Source organism: Anolis sagrei, chromosome 6 (assembly GCF_037176765.1).
Source record: "Anolis sagrei isolate rAnoSag1 chromosome 6, rAnoSag1.mat, whole genome shotgun sequence".
NCBI lineage: Eukaryota > Metazoa > Chordata > Lepidosauria > Squamata > Dactyloidae > Anolis > Anolis sagrei.
The window spans coordinates 131333462-131356078 of record NC_090026.1 but is presented as its reverse complement, the minus strand read 5'-3'; the positions used below and the strand labels follow the sequence as shown (position 1 = coordinate 131356078).

At 48.1% G+C, this 22617-nt stretch overlaps 1 protein-coding gene across 1 annotated transcript in view; it reads left to right on the top strand.

Moving 5' to 3' along the window:
• Nucleotides 1-16875: 16875 nt before the first annotated feature.
• Nucleotides 16876-22617, top strand: part of MYO1G (myosin IG) — a 55672-nt gene continuing 49930 nt past the window's right edge. Inside the window, exons 1-2 of the mRNA XM_067470428.1 lie at nt 16876-17048; nt 22019-22227. Coding sequence (XP_067326529.1) covers nt 16954-17048; nt 22019-22227 — 304 coding nt within the window. The 5' untranslated portion in view covers nt 16876-16953. The remainder of the gene's footprint in view (nt 17049-22018; nt 22228-22617) is intronic.

Genomic DNA, 22617 nt, shown 5'->3' with positions numbered 1-22617 from the left:
CAGCGGCCAGGCACTCGTCCAGCACCCGAGAGGCCTCCTTGGAATTAGGTGGAAAAGAGTAGTAGAGTTGTGTGTCATCCGCATAAAGATGGCACCCAACTCCAAAACTCCGGATGACCTCTCCCAGCGGTTTCATGTAGATGTTGAAAAGCATGGGCGACAAAATAGAGCCTTGCGGGACCCCACAGATCAAAGGCCAGGGGTCCGAGCAGGCGTCTCCCAGCTTCACCATCTGGGTTCGTCCCTCCAGGAAGGACCGGAGCCACGATAGAACCGCGCCCCCGAGGCCCATCCCAGAGAGACGACCCAGAAAGATACCATGATCGATGGTATCGAAAGCCGCTGAGATGTCCAAGAGAACCAACAGAGTCACACTCCCCCTGTCCAGCTCTCTGCGGAGGTCAGCCACCAAGGCGACCAAGGCCGTCTCGGTGCCATGACCAGGCCTGAAACCAGACTGTGACTGATCTAGGTAGTTGGTATCATCTAAGAAGCTCTGGAGCTGAGAGGCGACCACCCGCTCCAGCACCTTACCCAAAAAAGGGAGGTTGGAGATTGGCCTGTAGTTGCTCAGCACCGTGGAGTCAAGGGAGGCCTTTTTGAGGAGTGGACGAACCACAGCCTGTTTCAAGTTAGATGGAAAAATCCCTTGCTCCAACGATGCGTTGATAATCAATACAAACCAATCAACCAGCCCGTCCCTGGCTGATTTAATGAGCCAAGATGGGCACGGGTCTAGAGATGAAGTGGTCGCTCTCACAGCCCCAAGAATCTCCTCCACGGTTTCAGGAAGAACAAGCCTAAAAGAATCCCACAAAGTTGGACAAGCAGATGCCTCCGTCACCTCTTCTGGTACTGCAATGAAATTGGAGTCGAGCTCAAGGCGTATCTGGGCGACTTTACCTGCAAAATGGTGTGCGAAATCGCAACACCGAGCTGCTGGGTCCTCAGTGACCCCCTCCACCACAGGTGGGTGGAGGAGTTCCCCCACGACCCGAAACAGCTCCGATGATCTATTTGCTGCAGACGCTATACGGGTGGTCGTGATGATTTCCTGGCCAACCGAATAGCCACGGAGTATGCCTTAAGAGAGACTTTAGCCCGTGCTCGATCAGACACGTCCCAAGATTTCCTCCATTTGCGCTCTAGCCCCCTTCTCGCATGCTTCATCACGGTCAGCTCCCCGGTGAACCAGGGAGATGGCCTGTCACGACGCAACGAGATGGGGCGTTCGGGTGCGATCATATCTAACGCCCTGGACATCTCCCCATTATAGAGAGTTACCAAGGCGTCGATAGAATCGCCAGGCTCCAAGGCAGGAAGAACCCCAAGATTCCTCAGGAATCCGTCCGGATCCATCAGTCTCCTAGGGCGGACCATTTTAATCTGTCCTCCACCTCTGCGGAGGTTAAGGGACGCAGCAAGTCTAAAACTGATCAGATAATGATCAGACCATGACACAGGAAGGATGTTTTGATCTTCCACTCTAATCATTTCGTTGTCCGCCATGAAAACAAGGTCAAGAGTATGTCCAGCTTGATGAGTGGGACCAGATATTATTTGTGACAGTCCTATGGTCGTCATGGTGGCCATAAAGTCCTGAGCTGCACCAGATAGGGTGGTCTCAGCGTGGATGTTAAAGTCTCCCAGCACCACCAGGCGCTGGGAGACCAAGGCCGAATTAGAGACCACCTCTGCTAGCTCAGACAGGGAGGCTGCTGGGTCGCGGGGTGGGCGGTACACCAGCAGGAACCCCACACTGTCACTGCTCCCCACTTTCAAGTGGACACACTCAAACCCAGAAGCCTGCGGAACAGCGCATCTGATCACGGCGATGGATTGCCGAAAGACTACTGCGACCCCTCCTCCCCGCCCCCCTTGTCTGGCCTGCTGATGCACTCCGAAACCTGGTGGACACAACTGAGTGAGATTTACTCCCCCCAGCTCGTCCAGCCAGGTCTCGGTGATGCATGCCAGATCCGCCCTTTCATCCAGGATCAAGTCCTGGGTGGCCGCGGTCTTAGCATTAACGGATCTGGCATTAATCAGCAGGACCTTAAGACCAAGGGGGCTGCCGTGGAGCCTACCACTACCTACCTTCTCCAGGGTCGCAAGAACTGTTGCGCTTCTCCCTGGGATGTTGGTGACCCGCTATTCTCCTCCCCCACATGACTTGGATGGCACCCCCTTCCTCCGGAACCCTCCCCCCCCCCCTACATGGCCGTAATCTGTAACTAGTCAGCTCTCAGAGGAAGAAGTCAGGCTGGGGAATAATCTCCCTTGGGCGTTAGGTAGGGATGTTTCTGATGTTGAGGTAGATAGTGAAACATCAAGGGAGCTGAGTGGGCTGAATAAGGGAAGTGTTCTCGAGCGAAGGAGTGTGGCTGGTTGAGTGGGGGCGACCGGGACAGATGGGGTCTCAAAGTGATACGAACCAGGAGGGGAGGCCCTAACCGGTGAGCTAGTTGTGGATACACGGGGACCTGATGGAGTATGGCGAGAAGGAACCCCGGAAGCAAACAAGGGGCGTATCTGAGGGTCCACAACTACCCTCCTAATGGTAATGCCCCATTTCTTTAAGACAGCGCTTTGCCATGAGCTCTCCGAGCCATGAATTGTCTTCTGGTGTTATTTGAAGACGGGAGGAACGGTCAGATGATTGGTAGTCCCTCCATAACCACACTATGGCTTCTAGTCTTATTTCCTGTGGTCTTTTACCCAGGATTTGGGCCAAGGAGTTACAAACTGCCCTCTTAGAGGTCCATCTGCCTCTGTTCACCATTTGGTCAGCAATGTCCCTCCCTTTGCTCTTTGGTTCCATCCTTCTCTCTTTCTTTCCTTCCTTCCCTCCCTCCCTCTTTCCTTCCTTCCCTCTTTTTCTTTTCTTTCTCTTTTCCCTTCTTCTTTCTTCCTTCTCTGCCTGTTTTTTTCCTCCCTCCCTTTGCTCTTTGGTTCCATCCTTCTCCCTTTCCTTCCTTCCTTCCCTCTTTTTCTTTTCTTTCTCCTTTCCCTTCTTCTTTCTTCCTTTTCTACCTGTTCCTTTCCTCCCTTCTTTTGCTCTTTGGTTCCATCCTTCCTTCTCTCTTTCCTTCCTTCCTTCTCTCCTTCCTTCCTTCCTTCCTTCCTTCCCTTCTTTTCTTTTCTTTTCTTTCTCCTTTCCCTTCTTCTTTCTTCCTTCTCTACCTATTCCTTTCTCCTTTCTTTTGCTCTTTGGTTCCATTCTTCCTTCTCTCTTTCCTTCCTTCCTTCCCTCCCTCTTTCTCTCTTTCCTTCCCTCTCTGTTTCCTTTCTTCTTTCACTTTTTATTTACTTCTCTCCTTCCTTCACTATTCTTTCCTTTCTTCCTACTTTCACCTTCCTCCTTTCCCCTTCCTCCCTCCCTTCCTTCCCCCTTTTTGTGTATATGTGTTTTGTGTGTGTATATATTTGTATATGTGTATGTGTGTTTGTGTATATGTGTGGCTTTGTGCATGCGTTGTAATGTTGTTGTTTTTTTTGGTTTAAGTCTCTTTTGCTGTGTTTTTCAGTGTTTTATGTGTGAAGGACATACATTGGGTTGTTAGGTGCCTTGTGCCCAAATGTGGTGTCAATTCGTCCAGTGGGTTTTTGAGTTCTGTTAATCCCACAAACAAACATGACATTTTTATTGATATAGATTTATCCCCCGTCTTTCTCCCCACGGGAATTCAAGGCAGCTAACATCTATCCTAAACTGTTTAGAAAGCGCAAAACAGAAGTTAAAAAACAAATAGTAACAGGGTCACCAAATTTATACTAAAAGCCAGTTGGAATGGTTCAAAATTGTTTAGGGTTGTGTAAAACCGGTTCTGCCCCAAAGAGGTCAAGGAACAGCCTCGTTTTCTTCCGGCACCAGAAGGACAACAATATTGGCACCAATGAGACCATGAGATGGATCTAAGACAGTGGTTCTGAACCTCCCTTATGCCGCAGCCTCTTCATACTGTTCCTCATGTTGTGGTGACCCCCCAACCATATTATTTTTGTTGCTACTTCAGAACTGTTGTTAAAAAACAAATAGTTTTTTAACATCCAAGATGCTCTAGGCGATTTACAAGCTATGAATCATCATGTAAATATCTGATACGCAGGATGTATTTTTATTCACTGGACCACATTTGGCAGAAATACCCAATACGCCCAAATTTGAAAACTGGTGGGGTTAGGGTTGATTTTGTCATTTGGGAGTTGTAGTTGCTGGGATTTATAGTTCACCTACAATCACAGAGCATTCTGGACTCCACCATCAGTGGAATTGAACCAGACTTGGACACAGAACTCCCACGATCAACAGAAAATACTTGAAGGGTTTGGTGGGCATTGACCTTGAGTTTGGGAGTTGTGGCACACCTACATCCAGGGAGCACTGTGGACTCAAACAATGATGGATCTGGAGCAGACTTTGCATGAATACTCAAAATGCCCAAATGTGAACACTGGTTCTTATGTCAGTAGAAAAAGGAAAAACAAGGAGGCGATAGGACCTCTTCGAGGAGAAGATGGGGCAATGCTGACAGGGGATAGGGAAAAGGCAGAACTACTTAATGCCTTCTTTGCCTCGGTCTTCTCACAAAAAGAGAGTCTTCAACCTCAGCAAGATGGAGTGGATGAGGGATTGGAGGACATCCAACCCCAAATTGGGAAAGAAGTCGTTCAGGAATACCTGGCCGCTCTTAATGAGTTCAAGTCCCCAGGGCCAGATCAACTACACCCCAGAGTATTGAAGGAACTAGCGGAAGTCATTTCGGAACCATTGGCAACCATCTTTGAGAGTTCTTGGAGAACGGGAGAAGTTCCAGCAGATTGGAGGAGGGCCAATGTGGTCCCAATCTTCAAGAAGGGAAAAAAGGATGACCCAAACAACTACCGTCCGGTCAGCCTCACGTCGATACCGGGCAAGATTCTGGAAAAGATTGTTAAGGAAGCGGTCTGCAAACACTTAGAAACAAAAGCAGTCATCGCTAATAGTCAACATGGATTTATCAAAAACAAGTCATGTCAGACTAATCTGATCTCTTTCTTCGATAGAGCTACAAGCTGGGTAGATGCGGGGAATGCCGTGGATGTAGCGTACCTGGATTTCAGGAAGGCCTTCTTTGACAAGGTCCCCCATGACCTTCTGGCAAGGAAACTAGTCCAATGTGGGCTAGGCAAAACTACGGTGAGGTGGATCTGGAATTGGTTAAGTGGACGAACACAGAGAGTGCTCACCAATGCTTCCTCTTCATCTTGGAAAGAAGTGACAAGTGGAGTGCCGCAGGGTTCCGTCCTGGGCCCGGTCCTGTTCAACATCTTTATTAATGACTTAGATGAAGGGCTAGAAGGCAGGATCATCAAGTTTGCAGACGACACCAAATTGGGAGGGATAGCCAATAGTCCAGAGGACAGGAGCAGAATTCAAAACGATCTTGACAGATTAGAGAGATGGGCCAAAACTAACAAAATGAAGTTCAACAGTGACAAATGCAAGATACTCCACTTTGGCAGAAAAAACGAAATGCAAAGATACAGAATGGGTGACGCCTGGCTCGAGAGCAGTAAATGTGAAAAAGATCTTGGAGTCCTCGTGGACAACAAGTTAAACATGAGCCAACAATGTGACGTGGCGGCAAAAAAAGCCAATGGGATTTTGGCCTGCATCAAGAGGGGCATAGTGTCTAGATCTAAGGAAGTAATGCTACCCCTCTATTCTGCTTTGGTTAGACCACATCTGGAATATTGTGTCCAATTCTGGGCGCCACAATTCAAGAGAGATATTGACAAGCTGGAATGTGTCCAGAGGAGGGCGACTAAAATGATCAAGGGTCTGGAGAACAAGCCCTATGAGGAGCGGCTTAGGGAACTGGGCATGTTTAGCCTGAAGAAGAGAAGGCTGAGAGGAGATATGATAGCCATGTATAAATATGTGAGAGGAAGCCACAGGGAGGAGGGAGCAAGCTTGTTTTCTGCTTCCTTGGAGACTAGGACGCGGAACAATGGCTTCAAACTACAAGAGAGGAGATTCCATCTGAACATGAGGAAGAACTTCCTGACTGTGAGAGCCGTTCAGCAGTGGAACTCTCTGCCCCGGAATGTGGTGGAGGCTCCTTCTTTGGAAGCTTTTAAACAGAGGCTGGATGGCCATTTGTCAGGGGTGATTTGAATGCAATATTCCTGCTTCTTGGCAGAAGGGGGTTGGACTGGATGGCCCATGAGGTCTCTTCCAACTCTTTGATTCTATGATTCTATGGTGGAGTTTGCGTAAAATAGACCTTGATGTTTGGGAGTTGTTGCCGGGATTTATAGTTCACCTACAATCACAGAGCATTCTGGACTCCACCAAAGATGGAATTAAACCAAACGTGGTGCACAGAACTCCCATGACCAACAGAAAATACTGGGCATTGACCTTGACTTTTGGAGTTGTAGTTCACCTATATCCAGATAGCGCTGTGAACTCAAACAATGACTGATCTGGGCCAAACTTGGCACAGAGACTCAATATGCCCAAATGCGAACACTGGTGGAGTTTGGGGAAAATAGACCTTGACGTTTGGGAGTTGTCATTGCTGGGATTTATAGTTCACCTACAATCAAAGAGCATTCTGGACTCCACCATCAATGGAATTGAACCAAACTTGGCACACAGAATTCCTATGACCAACAGAAAATACTGGAAGGGTTTGGTGGGCATTGACCTTGAGTTTTGGAGTTGTAGTTCACCTCCATCCAGAGAGCACTGTAGACTCAAACAATGATGGATCTGGACTAAACTTGGCACGAATACTCGATATGCCCAAACGTGAACACTGGTGGAGTTTGGGGAAAATAGACCATGACGTTTGGGAGTTGTTGCTGGGATTTATAGTTCACCTACAATCACAGAGCATTCTGGACTCCACCATCAATGGAATTAAACCAAACATGGTACACAGAACTCCCATGACCAACAGAAAATACTGGGTTTGGTGGGCATTGACCTTGAGTTTGGGAGTTGTAGTTCAGTGCCTGGAGCAATCTTTTGTTGAGAGATGATTAGATGTCCTTGTTTGTTTCCTCTCTGTTGTTGCGCTGTTCTAACTTTTTTAGAGTTTTTTTATACTGGTGGCCAGGTTTTGTTCATTTTCCTGGTTTCTTCCTTTCTGTTGAAATTGTCCACATGCTTGTGGATGTCAATGGCTTCTCTGTAGTCTGACATCTAATCACCTCTCAACAAAAGATTGTTCCAGGCACTTCTAGGCTATCAAATGCTAATCAAGGTGGCTAGTTGAAACATTCACATCACCTACCAAGCTTGCAAATTCTGTGTTTTGCCTGTATGTTTGTTTGTTTGTTTTTGTTAAAAATGTAATACAAATGTCTGGTTGCTGATGACATGATCATCATCATTTAATTACTTATTAATCTCCCTCCATCCAAGATGCTCTAGGCGATTTACAAGCTAAAATTGTAAAGGATAAAAATACATACATACAGATATTGATAAAATTAACAAAGATGGAAATAAATACCCTAAATAAAACCTAGCTCCAGCAGACAAGAGACCTTTGTCCCACCCTGGTCATTCCACAGATATATAAACCCATTTTCCTAGTTCCAACAGACCTCACTACCTCTGAGGATGCTTGACATAGATGCAGGCGAAACGTCACGAGAGAATGCCTCTAGAACATGGCCATATAGCCCGAAAAAACCTACAACAACCCAGGTCCTCCATGGTGCATGTGGCAGGGCTCACGTTGCATTGCAGCAGGTGGTCAGTGGTTTGCTCTTCTCCACACTTGCATGTCCATCCTTCCACCTGAAGCTTAGGAAGAACACCTGGACGATCAGTGGAAGACATGGCCTTGGAGTCTTATCCTCTGCTGAAGCTGAGTCTGGATGGCCACCTGTGGGGAGGGCTCTGACCGTGTCTTCCTGGATGGCCATCTCTGGGGGTCTCTTGCAACTCTAGGTTTCTGATCCAAGGAGGAGGATGCAGCCAGAATGCCTTTGTGCCCCTTCGTTTATTTATTTCTCGTGTCAGGGCAACCAGTCAATTATATTACATTTCTAACAGAACGAAGCAAACAGACATAATACAACATTTGAGAGTTTGGTAGTTGATCAGATGTCCTTTGCCCAGTATCTGGCCACTTGGAGTGCCTCTGGTGTTGCCACAAGAAGGTCCTCCATTGTGCATGTGGCAGGGCTCAGGGTGCATTGCAGCAGGTGGTCTGTGGTTTGCTCTTCCACTTTGTGGCCCCATTTCTGAAGGTTGGCTCTGCATCTCGTGGTGCCAGAATGCAGTCTGTTCAGTGTCTTTCAAGTCGCCCAGTCCTCTGTGTGCCCAGGGGGGAGTCTCTCATTTGGTATCAGCCATTGGTTGAGGTTCTGGGTTTGAGCCTGCCACTTTTGGACTCTTGCTTGCTGAGGTTTTCCAGCAAGTGTCTCTGTAGATCTTAGAAAACTATGTCTAGATTTAAGTCATTGATGTGCTGGCTGATACCCAAACGGGATGAGCTGGAGATGTCTCTGCCTTGGTCCTTTCACTATTGGCTGCTACTTCCCGGCGGATGTCAGGTGGTGCAATGCTGGCTAAGCAGTGTAATTTCTCCAGTGGCGTGGGGCACAGACACCCCGTGATAATGCGGTATGTCTCATTAAGAGCCACATCCACTGTTTTAGTGTGGTGAGATGTGTTCCACACTGGGCATGCATACTCAGCAGCAGAGTAGCACAGCGCAAGGGCAGATGTCTTCACTGTGTCCGGTTGTGATCCCCAGGTTGTGCCAGTCAGTTTTCGTATGATATTGTTTCTAGCGCCCACTTTTTGCTTGATGTTCAGGCAGTGCTTCTTGTAGGTAAGAGCACAGTCCAGAGTGACTCCTCCCAGGTATTTGGGTGCGCTGCAATGCTCCAGTGGGATTCCTTCCCAGGTGATCCTCAGAGCTCAGGATGCTTCTCTGTTCTTGAGATGAAAGGCACATGTCTATGTTTTAGATGGGTTGGGGATCAGCTGGTTTTCCCTGTAATAGGCAGTGAGAGTACCTTCGGAAAGCTTCTGTTCTTCCTGCTTGAGCGGTGATGGCACGATCATCAGCATAGATGAAACTGTCTGTCCCTTCTGGCAGTGGCTGGTCATTTGTGTAGATGTTGAACATGGATGGAGCAAGCACGCTCCCCTGAGGCAGGCCGTTCTTCTGTTTCTGCCATCTGCTTCTCTGGCCCTGAACTCAACAAAAAAGCTCCTGTTTTGTAGCAGGTTTCCTATGAGGCAGGTGAGGTGGTCGTCCTTTGTGATATTGTACATTTTTCTCAGGAGGAGGCGGTGGTTCGCAGTATCATAGACCCCTTCGTGCGTCACGGGCATAAATGGGTGTCTTCCTGGGTCCTTTCCGCTGACTCAATCTGGGCAGCCCAGGGCTTTCGGAAGGGGAAGTTCGGTTCTTCCATCTGGCAAGCCCACACTTTTGATCGAGAGGCAGAAGGCATCCTCTCGTGACGCTTTCTGAGCAGGATGTGTCTGCAGAAATCTCAGAAAGGACCCTGTGAAGGCATCTGGGCTGCATTGGGGGTGGCAGGAGGGGAGAAACCAAAATTACAAGAGATTCCAGCTAAACATTGGGAAAAGAACCTCTTTGGTGTTGGAGCTGATTGGCAGGGGAATAGACTGCCTTGGAGGAGGGCCATCTTTCAGGAGAGCCAGGGATGGCCATCTCTTGGGAGAGGTTGGATGGCCGAATGGGGTTGGACTAGACAAGCCTTGGAGTCCCTTCAGTTTCTATGATTCTAAGATTCGGGCTGAATGGCCATCTGTTGGGAGAGTTTCAAATGTGTCTTCCTGCCTGGCAGGATGGGGTTGGACTAGACAAGTCTTGGAGTCCCTTCAGTTTCTATGATTCTAAGATTCGGGCTGAATGGCCATCTATTGGGAGAGCTTCAAATGTGTCTTCCTGCCTGGCAGGATGGGGTTGGACTAGACAACCCTTCGAGTCCCTTCAGTTTCTATGATTCTAAGATTCGGGCTGAATGGCCATCTATTGGGAGAGCTTCAAATGTGTCTTCCTGCCTGGCAGGATGGGGTTGGACTAGATAACCCTTGGAGGTCCCATCCAACTCTACGGATGTCTAGTTTTCCAAGGTTTTTCTTGCCAACCCTAAAGGGCACCAGGTTCTTCCTGATCTTGGAAGCTAAGCAGGGCTGGCCCTGGATGGTGTTTGGGTGGGAGATCACCAAGCCATATCAGGCGCTGTATTCTCAAATTCAAGCTGCCTCTGGATGTTCCTTGACTAAATATAACCCTGTGGGATTTATAGGCTTGCTCTCAACCCACTCGAAGGCACAAAGTCACACTCAGCGTTGCTCCTCTTTCCTGTCTCGGAAGAGGAAATGACACCATTCGCCGCAGAAGGTTTCACCCAGAGATGCAAGAAGCAAGATGAGAAGGGTGGCAAGCCATTTCAAAACCAGTGACCTGGGAGCTAAACCAGTTCCTGTTTACTCACCTTTGCATTGCCACACCAGGACGATGGGAGTTGCAGTCCAAACTTATTTCTCAAAGTTTGACCCACAAGGAGCAGGGCAGGGATGAAAAGTCTGCAGTGTGAGCAAAACTAAAAGTGAACCCTGGGTGCGTCCACACTGAAGAATGAATGCAGTTTGACACCACTTGAACTACAACTCCCAGGATATTGGGTTCAACTGGATGGCTCTTGGATTTCTCTTCCAAGAATCCTTCTCTGGAGATCTTTAATCAGAGACTGGATGGCCATCTGTTGAGAGGGCTTGGATGGTGTCTCCCTGCCTGGCAGCAGGGCGTCGGACTGGATGACCTTTGGAGTCCCCTTCCAAATCAACTTAAATATAGATTTGCTGGGAGCTTGAAAAACTTAAAAACCCCTTCTATGGGTTTTAAAGCAGAAGCTGGATGGTTATCTGTCAGGAGGGCTTGGATAGTGTCTTCCTGCCTAGCAGAAGGGAGTTGGACTGGATGACCTTTAGGGGCCACTTCAAATTCTATAGTCCTATTAATCTCCATGAGGTTGTAGTCCTACTTCTCTCCATGAACCGTCTATCTATGTCTTTGAGGTTGGATGGCCCTCTGTCGGGAAGGATTAAATTGTGCCTTCGTGCCTGGTGGAAAGGGGGTTGGATTGGATGACCTTTGGGGGTCCCTTCCAACTCTATATTCCTATTTCCTATTCCTATTACCATCCTTTTGGGAGACTTTTCTCATGTCCCCGCATGGGGAGCTGGAGCTGACAGACGGGAGCTCACCCTAGCTCTCCCCGAATGATATTGTGTTGAATCTAATGCATTTTAACTATGCGATACCCCGCCTTGAGATGTGAGATATGAGAAGATGCAGGTGACCAATAAAATGTATTGCTGTTATTACCTTAGTATAATTATATATTATAATTATTATATTATGATATTATCATATAATATTATTATTTTCATGTCAGGAGCAACTTGAGAAACTGCAAGTCGCTTCTGGTGTAAGAGAATTGGCCATCTGCAAAGACGTTGCCCAGGGAATGCCCAGATGATTTGATGTTTCCCCATCCTTGTGGGAGGCTTCTCTCATGTCCCTTCATGGGGAGCTGGAGCTGACAGACGGGAGCTCACCTGCGCTCTCCCCTGAGAAACTGCAAGTCGCTTCTGGTGTCAGAGAATGGCCATCTGCAAGGATGTTTTGATATTTTCCCATCCTTATGGGAGGCTTCTCTCATGTCCCCATAAGGGGACCTGGAGTTGACAGACGGGAGCTCACCCACGCTCTCCCCTGAAAAACTGCAAGTCGCTTCTGGTGTCAGAGAATGGCCATCTGCAAGGATGTTTTGATATTTTCCCATCCTTGTGGGAGGCTTCTCTCATGTCCCCACATGAGGACCTGGAGTTGACAGACGGGAGCTCACCCACGCTCTCCCCTGAAAAACTGCAAGTCGCTTCTGGTGTCAGAGAATGGCTGTCTGCAAGAATGTTTTGATGTTTTCCCATCCTTGTGGGAGGCTTCTCTCATGTCCCTGCATGGGGAGCTGGAGCTGACAGAGGGCAGCTCACCAGCCCTCTCCCCTGAAAAACTGCAAGTCGCTTCTGGTGTGAGAGAATGGCTGTCTGCAAGGATGTTTTGATGTTTTCCCATCCTTGTGGGAGGCTTCTCTCACGTCCCCACATGGGGAGCTGGAGCTGACAGACAGGAGCTCACCTGCGCTCTCTCCTGAGAAACTGCAAGTCGCTTCTAGTGTGAGGGAATGGCCGTCTGCAAGGATGTTTTGGTATTTTCCCATCCTTGTGGAAGGCTTCTCTCATTTCCCCGCATGGGGAGCTGGAGCTGACAGACGGGGAGCTCACCCACACCCTCCCCTGAGAAACTGCATGTCGCTTCTGGTGTGAGAGAATTGGTCATCTGCAAGGACATTGCCCAGGGAACGCCCAGATATTTTGATGTTTTCCCATCCTTGTGAGAGACTTCTCTCATGTCCCCGCATGGGGAGCTGCAGCTGACAGACAGGAGCTCATCCGTGCTCTCCCCTGAGAAACTGCAAGTCGCTTCTAGTGTGAGAAAATGGCTGTCTGCAAGGATGTTTTGATGTTTTCCCATCCTTGTGGGACGCTTCTCTCATGTCCCCGCATGGGGAGCTGGAGCTGACAGACGGGAGCTCACCCACACTCTCCCCATCTGACTCACTTGAACGTCACTTTTGGGTGCCTTAAGAGAGGAAGGCCCCTTTTGCCCACATTAGAGGTGTGTTACTCATTTTCGGGAAGGAAAGCCGACACGCAAATGTCACATGAATGCGGAACCGACCTCGGAACGACAGACCAGGTTGGTGGGGAAACATGAAATGCAGAAGTCCCGCGTGATGACGCTGGAAATCTCAAAGGCTGTGCAAGACCACACTGGGTTCAGTGCTTGAGATTTGTCAGTTGGGTTGAGTGATGCCTTGGATGGCCATCTGTCCAGGGGGATCAATGGTGAGCCAGCCAGGGGCCCCTGCCTTGAAGCGGATCTGACCTGCAGCAGGGAGTTCCGCAGTTCTCCATTGCCAGCTTGGGCCAGCATCCAAGGGAATGTGGCCACAGCAGCATCTTCAGCCAAGGACTCTCCTGCTTTACTTCCTTCCCCTTCCTAACATTGTAACAAAACCCCCCAATAAAGTATCAATTAATTGTAACTTTTTCCTCTCTGTAGTGTTACTTTGTGTCCTTTACTTCCTCCAAACCATTCTCTGCATGAACTTTCTCTCTCCTGGGCTGCAGATGGTTGCTGGTCCACTCGGGATTTGATTCCAGCATCCCAGGGAGGTCGAAACTGCGTTCCGTTGAACCGTGGATACGGAAACCCATCGGGTCCCCGTATCCACGGGTCAACGGATCGTCCAAAAATTGGTGCCATTCTTTTCCTGGGCAAATTCTAAGACAGTGGTTCTCAACCTTCCTAATCCCGTGACCCCTTAATCCAGTCCCTCATGTTGTGGTGACCCCCAACCATAACATTGTTTTCGTTGCTACTTCATAACAGTCATTTTACTACTGTTATAAATCATAATGTAAATATCTGATATGCAGGATGTATTTTCATTCACTGGACCAAACTGGGCACAAATACCCAATACACCAGTGTTTCTCAACCTGGGGGTCGGGACCCCTGAGGGGGTCGCGAAGAGGTGTCAGAGGGGTCACCAAAGACCATCAGAAAACACAATATTTTCTATTGGTCATGGGAAGTTTGGCCCAATTCTGTCATTGGTGGGGTTCAGAACGCTCCTTGATTGTAGGTGAACTATAAATCCCAGTATCTACAACTCCCAAATGTCAAAGTCTGTGTTCCCCAAATCCCATCAGTGTTCACATTTGGGCATACTGAGTATACGTACCAAGTTTGGTCCAGATCCATCATTGTTTGAGCCCACAGTGCTCTCTGGATGTAGGCGAACTACAACTCCCAAACTCAAGGTCAACGCCCACCAAACCCAGTATTTTCTGTTGATCATGGGAGTCCTCTGTGCCAACTTTGGTTCAATTCCATTGTTGATGGGGTTTAGAATGCTCTTTGTTTGCAGGTTAACTATAAATCCCAGCAACTACAACTCCCAAATGACAAAATCAATCCCCTCGACAACCCCACCAGTATTCAAATTTGGGCATACTGGGTATTTGTGCCAAATTTGCTCCAGTGAATGAAAATACATCCTGCAAATTATTATTTACATGGCAATTCATAATGTTAGGGTTATGGTTGGGGGTCACCACAACATGAGGGGTCGCAGCATTACGAATGTTGAGAACCACTGCAATACACCCAAATGTGAATGCTAGTGGGGTTGGGGGAGGACTGATTTTGTAATTTGGGAGTTGTAGTTGCTGGGATTTATAGTTCACTTATAATCAAAGAGCATTCTGAACTCCACCAGCAATGGATTTGAACCAAACTTGGCTCCCACGACCAACAGAAAACACTGGAAGGATTTGATGGGCATTGACCTTTTTGGGAGTTGTAGTTCACCTATATCCAGAGAGCACCGTGGATTCATGCAACGGTGGATCTGGACCAAACTTGGCACAAATACTCAATATGCCCAAATTTGAACACTGGTGGAGTCTGGGGAAAATAGATCTTGACATTTGGGAGTTGTAGTTGCTGGGATTTATAGTTCATTACAATCAAAGAACATTCTGAACTCCACCAATGATAGAATTGGCTCAAACTTCCCACATGGAATCCCCATGACCAGCAAAAAATACTGTGTTTTCTTATGGTCTTTGGTGACCCCTCTGACACCCCCTCGCGACCCCCTCAGGGGTCCCGACCCCCAGGTTGAGAAACACTGTTCTAAGACTAAAGGCTATCTCGCTTTTGCTCTGCTAACCTCTCCACCCCGGGAATAACCTTCTTCGCCCTCAAAAACTCAACATGGAGCCCAGCTGGCTTCCCGATGCCACCACGTCGTTACCACCATCTCGCTGATGCCCATGGAGCCTGTTGATCTGGGGAACCTTTCTCGGTCACGCCTTGGGACCCCCTGAAGACCAGCGGGCTGTCGAGATCACTGATGTGGTGGGATCTGTAGTTTCTTTGCTCCCGATGTGGTTCCTGACCTCCAGCGCTGGCAGTCATCTCCATAAAGACTCCAGGGCACCTTTTCCCCAACTTGTCCCCATGGATTCTGCGGCTTATCCAGAACTTTAATCAACTTTTGAGGACTTTTGGACACGTTTTTTGGAACCTTTCCTTCTTTAAACCCCATGGACTCCCTTTTATGATTTTAGGATTTTATGATTTAATGGCTTTGGACTCTTTATGGCCTCTGGTGGGTGGGGTGGGTTGATATGAATTTCTCCCCCCCCCCTTCCCCCAATTTATGTCTTATGAACCCTATATATGTGTGTATAAAACATGGAATGCCACCTTTTCGTGACCCCAGCATGACAAACTCTTGGGAAATTCCTTCCTTATTCCTGAGATGAATTCCCCATTGACCAAAGCACTCCACAAAGACTTATTGCATGACAGTAACAATGGTGCCCCTCAGAATTCTCGTGACCAACAGAAAAGAGTAGAAGGGTTTGGTGGGCATTGACCTTGAGTTTGGGAGTTGTAGTTCACCTACATCCAGGGAGCACTGAGGACTCAAACAATGATGGAAATGGACCAAACTTGGCAAATACTCAATATGCCCAAATGTGAACACTGGTGGAGTTTGGGGAAAATAGACCTTGACATTTGGGAGTTGTAGTTGCTGGGATTTGTAGCTCACCTACAATCAAAGACCACTCTGAACTCCACCAACAAGGGAATTGAACTAAACTTGGCACACAGAACTCCCACAACCAATAGAAAATCCTGGAAGGGTTTGGTGGACATTGACCTTGAGTTTGGGAGTTGTAGTTCACCTACATCCAAGGAGCACTGGGGACTCAAACAATGATGGAAATGGACCAAACTTGGCAAATACTCAATATGCCCAAATGTGAAGACTGGTGGAGTTTGGGGAATGTAGACCTTGACATTTGGAAGTTGTAGTTGCTGGGATTTATAGTTCACCTACAATCAAAGACCACTCTGAACTCCACTGACAATGGAATTGAAGCAAACTTGGCACACAGATCTCTCGTGACCAACAGAAAACACTAGAAGGGTTTGGTGGGCATTGACCTTGAGTTTGGGAGTTGTAGTTCACCTACATCCAGGGAGCACTGTGGACTCAAACAATACTAAATATGCCCAAATGTGAACACTGGTGGAGTTTGGGGGGGAAATAGACCTTGACATTTGGGAGTTGTAGTTGCTGGGATTTATGGTTCACCTACAATCAAAGAGCATTCTGAACTCCACCAACGATAGTATTGGGCCAAGCGTCCCACACACAACCCCATGACCAACAGAAAATACTGTGTTTTCTGATGGTCTTTGGTGACCCCCTCACATCCCCTCGCGACCCCCCCCCCAGGTGGAGAAACGCTGTCTCAACCGGTTCCCAGTCCACTTCACAATCCCATAATTTACCAGGTGAATTAGATGCAAAATTCAGCCTAGTATGGCATTAGCTTTTTGAGCTGGTGCATCACACTTTTGGCTCACGCTCAGCTTGTGATTGACCAAAATTGCAAGCTTCAGAGTCACTTTCCCCCAGGATGAAGAGCCATTGGAGGAAAACATTATTGAGGTTAACCAGTTCCCAGTTCACTTCCCAATCCCATAATTTACGGCCCTAATTCCCAGTGTCAACACACCCCACGTGCAAGAGAGGCACTGCCGGCTTGCAGGGTTGCAATGACATTTCATGAGGAAGGACCGGAACCCGGCGCCTCTCTGCAAACCACAGGTCCCCACCCTCTCAGCCTCCGAGCAGGAAGGCGGTTGAGTCATTTGGGTTGCGTCTCTGGTGGGGCGCAGCATTGCCTCCCCAGAGGACCTTCGGCGCTCTTTTGGGGCCTCTCTCCGAAGAAGAACAAACACCAACACCATGGCGGAGCAGGAGAGCTGGGAGTTCGGCAAGGCGGACTTTGTGCTCCTGGACCAAGTCACCATGGAGGACTTCTTGGACAACCTCAAGCTCAGGTCAACGGAGGGAGGGTTGCCCGTTTTGCAAAGGGAAACCAGATTGCAAGGCCAAAAAGGGACACAAGGCATGATTGGGGTGCAACCATGCAATTTACCAAAGGGAAAACCAAGATTCCGGCTTTGGCATCTATTGAAGCAAGTTGGGGACAAAGGGGGAGGGAGAGAGGGAAACCGGGACATTTGAAAAGCAGCTGGGAAAATTGGACGGCAGAGGATTAACAGGGACTCTTTCTACCAAAGTAGTAGTATTGTTGGGTTGTTGTGAGTTTTTCGAGCTGTATGGGCATGTTGCAGGAGCATTCTCTCCTGACGTTTTGCCTGCATCTATGGCAGGCATCTTCAGAGATTGTGAAGTGTTCAGTTGACCTTATAGTTCAGTGGTTCTCAACCTTAGAATCATAGAATCAAAGAGTTGGAAGAGACCTCATGGGTCATCCAGTCCAACCCCCTGCCAAGAAGCAGGAATATTGCATTCAAATCACCCCTGACAAATGGCCATCCAGGCTCTGTTTAAAAGCTTCCAAAGAAGGAGCCTCCACCACACTCCGGGGCAGAGAGTTCCACTGCTGAACGGCTCTCACAGTCAGGAAGTTCTTCCTAATGTTCAGATGGAATCTCCTCTCTTGTAGTTTGAAGCCATTGTTCCATTGCGTCCTAGTCTCCAGGGAAGCAGAAAACAAGCTTGCTCCCTCCTCCTCCCTGTGGCTTCCTCTCACATATTTATACATGGCTATCATGTCTCCTCTCAGCCTTCTCTTCTTCAGGCTAAACATGCACAGCTCTTTAAGCCGCTCCTCATAGGGCTTGTTCTCCAGACCCTTGATCATTTTAGTCGCCCTCCTCTGGACACATTCCAGCTTAGAGTCAATATCTCTCTTGAATTGTGGTGCCCAGAATTGGACACAATATTCCAGGTGTGGTCTAACCAAAGCGGAATAGAGCATGGGGAGCATTACTTCCCTGGACCTAGACACTATGCTCCTATTGATGCCTGAGGCCAAAATCCCATTGGCTTTTTTTGCCGCCACATCACATTCCTGGCTCATGTTTAACTTGTTGTCCACGAGGACTCTATTTGAAAAGCAGCTGGGAAAACTGGACGGCAGAGGATTAATAGGGACTCTTTCTACCAAATTAGTAGTAGTATTGCAGTGGTTCTCAACCTTCCTAATCCCGTGACCCCTTAATCCAGTCCCTCATGTTGTGGTGACCCCCAACCATAACATTGTTTCCGTTGCTACTTCATAATGCTACAGTCATTTTACTACTGTTAGAAATCATAATGTAAATATCACATATGCAGCATGTATTTTCATTCACTGGACCAAACTGGGCACAAATACCCAATACACCCATATGTGAATGGTAGTGGGGTTGAGGGAGGACTGATTTTGTAATTTGGGAGTTGTAGTTGCTGGGATTTATCGTTCACTTATAATCAAAGAGCATTCTGAACTCCACCAGCGATGGATTTGAACCAAACTTGGCTCCCATGACCAACGGAAAACACTGGAAGGGTTTGATGGGCATTGACCTTGAGTTTGGGAGTTGTAGTTCACCTATATCCAGAGAGCACCGTGGACTCATGCAACGGTGGATCTGGACCAAACTTGGCACAAATACTCAATATGCCCAAATTTGAACACTGGTGGAGTCTGGGGAAAATAGATCTTAACATTTGGGAGTTGTAGTTGCTGGGATTTATAGTTCATTACAATCAAAGAACATTCTGAACTCCACCAACGATAGAATTGGCTCAAACTTCCCACATGGAATCCCCATGACCATCAGAAAATACTGTGTTTTCTGATGGTCTTTGGTGATCCCTCTGACACCCCCTTGCGACCCCCTCAGGGGTCCCGACCCCCAAGTTGAGAAACACTGTAGTATTGGGTTGTTGTGAGTTTTTCAGGCTGTATGGGCATGTTGCAGAAGCATTCTCTCCTGACGTTTTGCCTGCATCTATGGTGGGCATCTTCAGAGGTTGTGAGGTATTCAGTTGACCTTATAGTTCCTTGATGAGGAATTTGACCCAGTCAAATGCCTCCCAATTGTCTTGATGTGGTCAAAACAATCTTTTATCACTCACTTTTTATTATTCTCTCACCAATTCTCTCACACCAGAAGCGACTTGCAGTTTCTCAAGTCGCTCCTGACACGACAAAAAAAACCTCACTTTTTATTATTGAGAATATATATATATATATATATATATACACACACACACACACACACACACAAACACACACACACACATACATACATACACATACATACATATATACTAGCCGTCCCCTGCCACGCATTGCTGTGGCCCACATGGGGGTTCTGTGTGGGAGGTTTGGCCCAATTCTATCATTGTGGTGTTCAGAATGCTCTGTGATTGTAGGTGAACTATAAATCCCAGCAACTACAACTCCCAAATGTCAAGATTCTATTTTCCCCAAACTCCACCAGTGTTCACATCTGGGCATATTGAGTATTCGTGTAGAGTTTGGTCCAGATCCATCACAGTTTGAGTCCACAGTGATCTCTGAATGTAGGTGAACTACAACTCCCAAACTCATGGTCAATGCCCACCAAACCATCCCAATATTTTCTGTTGGTCATGGGAGTTCTGCGTGCCAAGTTTGGTTCAATTCCATCCTTGGTGGGGTTCAGAATGCTCTTTGATTGTAGGTGAACTATAAATCCCAGCAACTACATCCCCCAATTGTCAAGATTCTATTTTCCCTAAACTCCACCAGTGTTCACATTTGAACATATTGAGTATTCGCGTAGAGTTTGGTCCAGATCCATCATAGTTTGAGTTCACAGTGATCTCTGGATGTAGGTGAACTACAACTCCAAAACCAAAGGACACTACCCATCAAACCCTTCCAGTATTTTCCGTTGGTCATGGGAGAACTGTGTCCCAAGTTTGGTTCAATTCCATTGTTAATGGGGTTCAGAATGCTCTTTGATTATAGTTGAACTATAAATCCCAGCAACTACAACTCCCAAATGACAAAATCATATTTTTTTTGAGTGAAGGACATACATTGGGTTGTTAGGTGTCTTGTGTCCAAATTTGGTGTCAGTTTGTCCAGTGGCTTTTGAGCTATGTTAATCCCACACACAAACATTACATTTATATTTATAGTTATAGTTATAGTTATAGTTATAGTTATAGTTATAGTTATAGTTATAGTTATAGTTATAGTTATAGTTATTTATATGGAGCCCCTGGTGGCTCAGCACGTTAAACCGCTGAGCTGCCAAACTTGCTGACCAAAATATCGGCGGTTTGAATTCAGGTAGCGTGGTGAGCTCCTGCTGTTAGCCCCAGCTTTTTTGCCTAGTTTCCAGGTGAGGTCTTGCAAGGTGAGGTAGGCTGTTAGGAATTGTGAGTCGAAGTCCAAAACACCTGGAAGGCCCAAGTTGGCCCAGGCCTGCCAGAGACTTCTGTTTCTGCATCCAGGTGGACTCACCTGCGACAGGTGAGGTCTTGCAAGGTGAGGTAGGCTGTTAGGAATTGTGGGAGTCGAAGTCCAAAACACCTGGAGGGCCCAAGTTGACCCAGGCCTGCCAGAGACTTCTATTTCTGCATCCAGGTGGACTCATCTTCGACAGGTGAGGTCTTGCAAGGTGAGGTAGGCTGTTAGGAATTGTGGGAGTCGAAGTCCAAACACCTGGAGGGCCCAAGTTGGCCCAGGCCTGCCAGAGACTTCTGTTTCTGCATCCAGGTGTGACAGGTGAGGTCTTGCAAGGTGAGGTAGGCTGTTAGGAATTTTTTGAGTCAAAGTCCAAAACACCTGGAGGGCTCAAGTTGGCCCAGGCCTGCCAGAGACTTCTGTTTCTGCATCCAGGTGGACTCACCTGTGACAGGTGAGGTCTTGCAAGGTGAGGTAGGCTGTTAGGAATTGTTTGAGTCAAAGTCCAAAACACCTGGAGGGCCCAAGTTGGCCCAGGCCTGCCAGAGACTTTTGTTTCTGCATCCAGGTGTAACAGGTGAGGTCTTGCAAGGTGAGGTAGGCTGTTAGGAATTGTGAGTCAAAGTCCAAAACACCTGGAGGGCCCAAGTTGGCCCAGGCCTGCCAGAGACTTCTGTTTCTGCATCCAGGTGGGCTCACCTGCGACAGGTGAGGTCTTGCAAGGTGAGGTAGGCTGTTAGGAATTGTGAGTCGAAGTCCAAAACACCTGGAGGGCCCAAGTTGGCCCAGACCTGCCAGAGACTTCTGTTTCTGCATCCAGGTGGACTCACCTGTGACAGGTGAGGTCTTGCAAGGTGAGGTAGGCTGTTAGGAATTGTGAGTCAAAGTCCAAAACACCTGGAGGGCCCAAGTTGGCCCAGGCCTGCCAGAGACTTCTGTTTCTGCATCCAGGTGGACTCATCTGCGACAGGTGAGGTCTTGCAAGGTGAGGTAGGCTGTTAGGAATTGTGGGAGTCGAAGTCCAAACACCTGGAGGGCCCAAGTTGGCCCAGGCCTGCCAGAGACTTTTGTTTCTGCATCCAGGTGTGACAGGTGAGGTCTTGCAAGGTGAAGTAGGCTGTTAGGAATTGTTTGAGTCAAAGTCCAAAACACCTGGAGGGCTCAAGTTGGCCCAGGCCTGCCAGAGACTTCTGTTTCTGCATCCAGGTGGACTCACCTGTGACAGGTGAGGTCTTGCAAGGTGAGGTAGGCTGTTAGGAATTGTGGGAGTCGAAGTCCAAAACACCTGGAGGGCCCAAGTTGGCCCAGGCCTGCCAGAGACTTCTGTTTCTGCATCCAGGTGGACTCACCTGCGACAGGTGAGGTCTTGCAAGGTGAGGTAGGCTGTTAGGAATTGTGGGAGTTGAAGTCCAAAACACCTGGAGGGCCCAAGTTGGCCCATGCCTGCTTTAGACTGTTGTTTCTGCATCCAGGTGGACTCGCCTGCGACAGGTGAGGTCTTGCAAGGTGAGACGTCCACCCTCATTTGCTCCCCTTTGGTTTCCTCCTTGCAAGGTTTGAGAAGGGGCGCATCTACACGTACATCGGGGAGGTGGTGGTCTCGGTGAACCCCTACAAAGCCATGGAACTCTATGGGAAGGAGGCCATCGAACACTACCGGGGAAGGGAGCAATACGAGAGGCCACCTCACCTGTACGCAGTGGCCGACGCCGCCTACAAGGCTATGAAGCGGAGGGCCAAGGACACCTGCATCGTCATCTCAGGTGGGAAGCATCCCAGGTCATTGGCATCACTTGGGTGATAGAGGTAGTAGAATCATTGCAAGGGATCCCCAAACGCTTTCCAGTCCAACCCCTTTCCACTAGGCAGGAAGGCACAATCTAACCCCTCCCGACAGGGCCATCCAACCTCAAAGACATAGATAGATGGTTCATGGAGAGAAGTAGGACTTCAACCTCATGGAGGTAAATAGGAGTATAGAATTTGAAGATAAACCCAAAGGCCATCCAGTCCAAACCCCTTTCCACGAGGCAGGAAGGCACAATCTAATCCCTCCCGACAGAGGGCCATCCAACCTCAAAGACATAGATAGATGGTTCATGGAGAGAAGTAGGACTTCAACCTCATGGAGATAAATAGGACTATAGAATTTG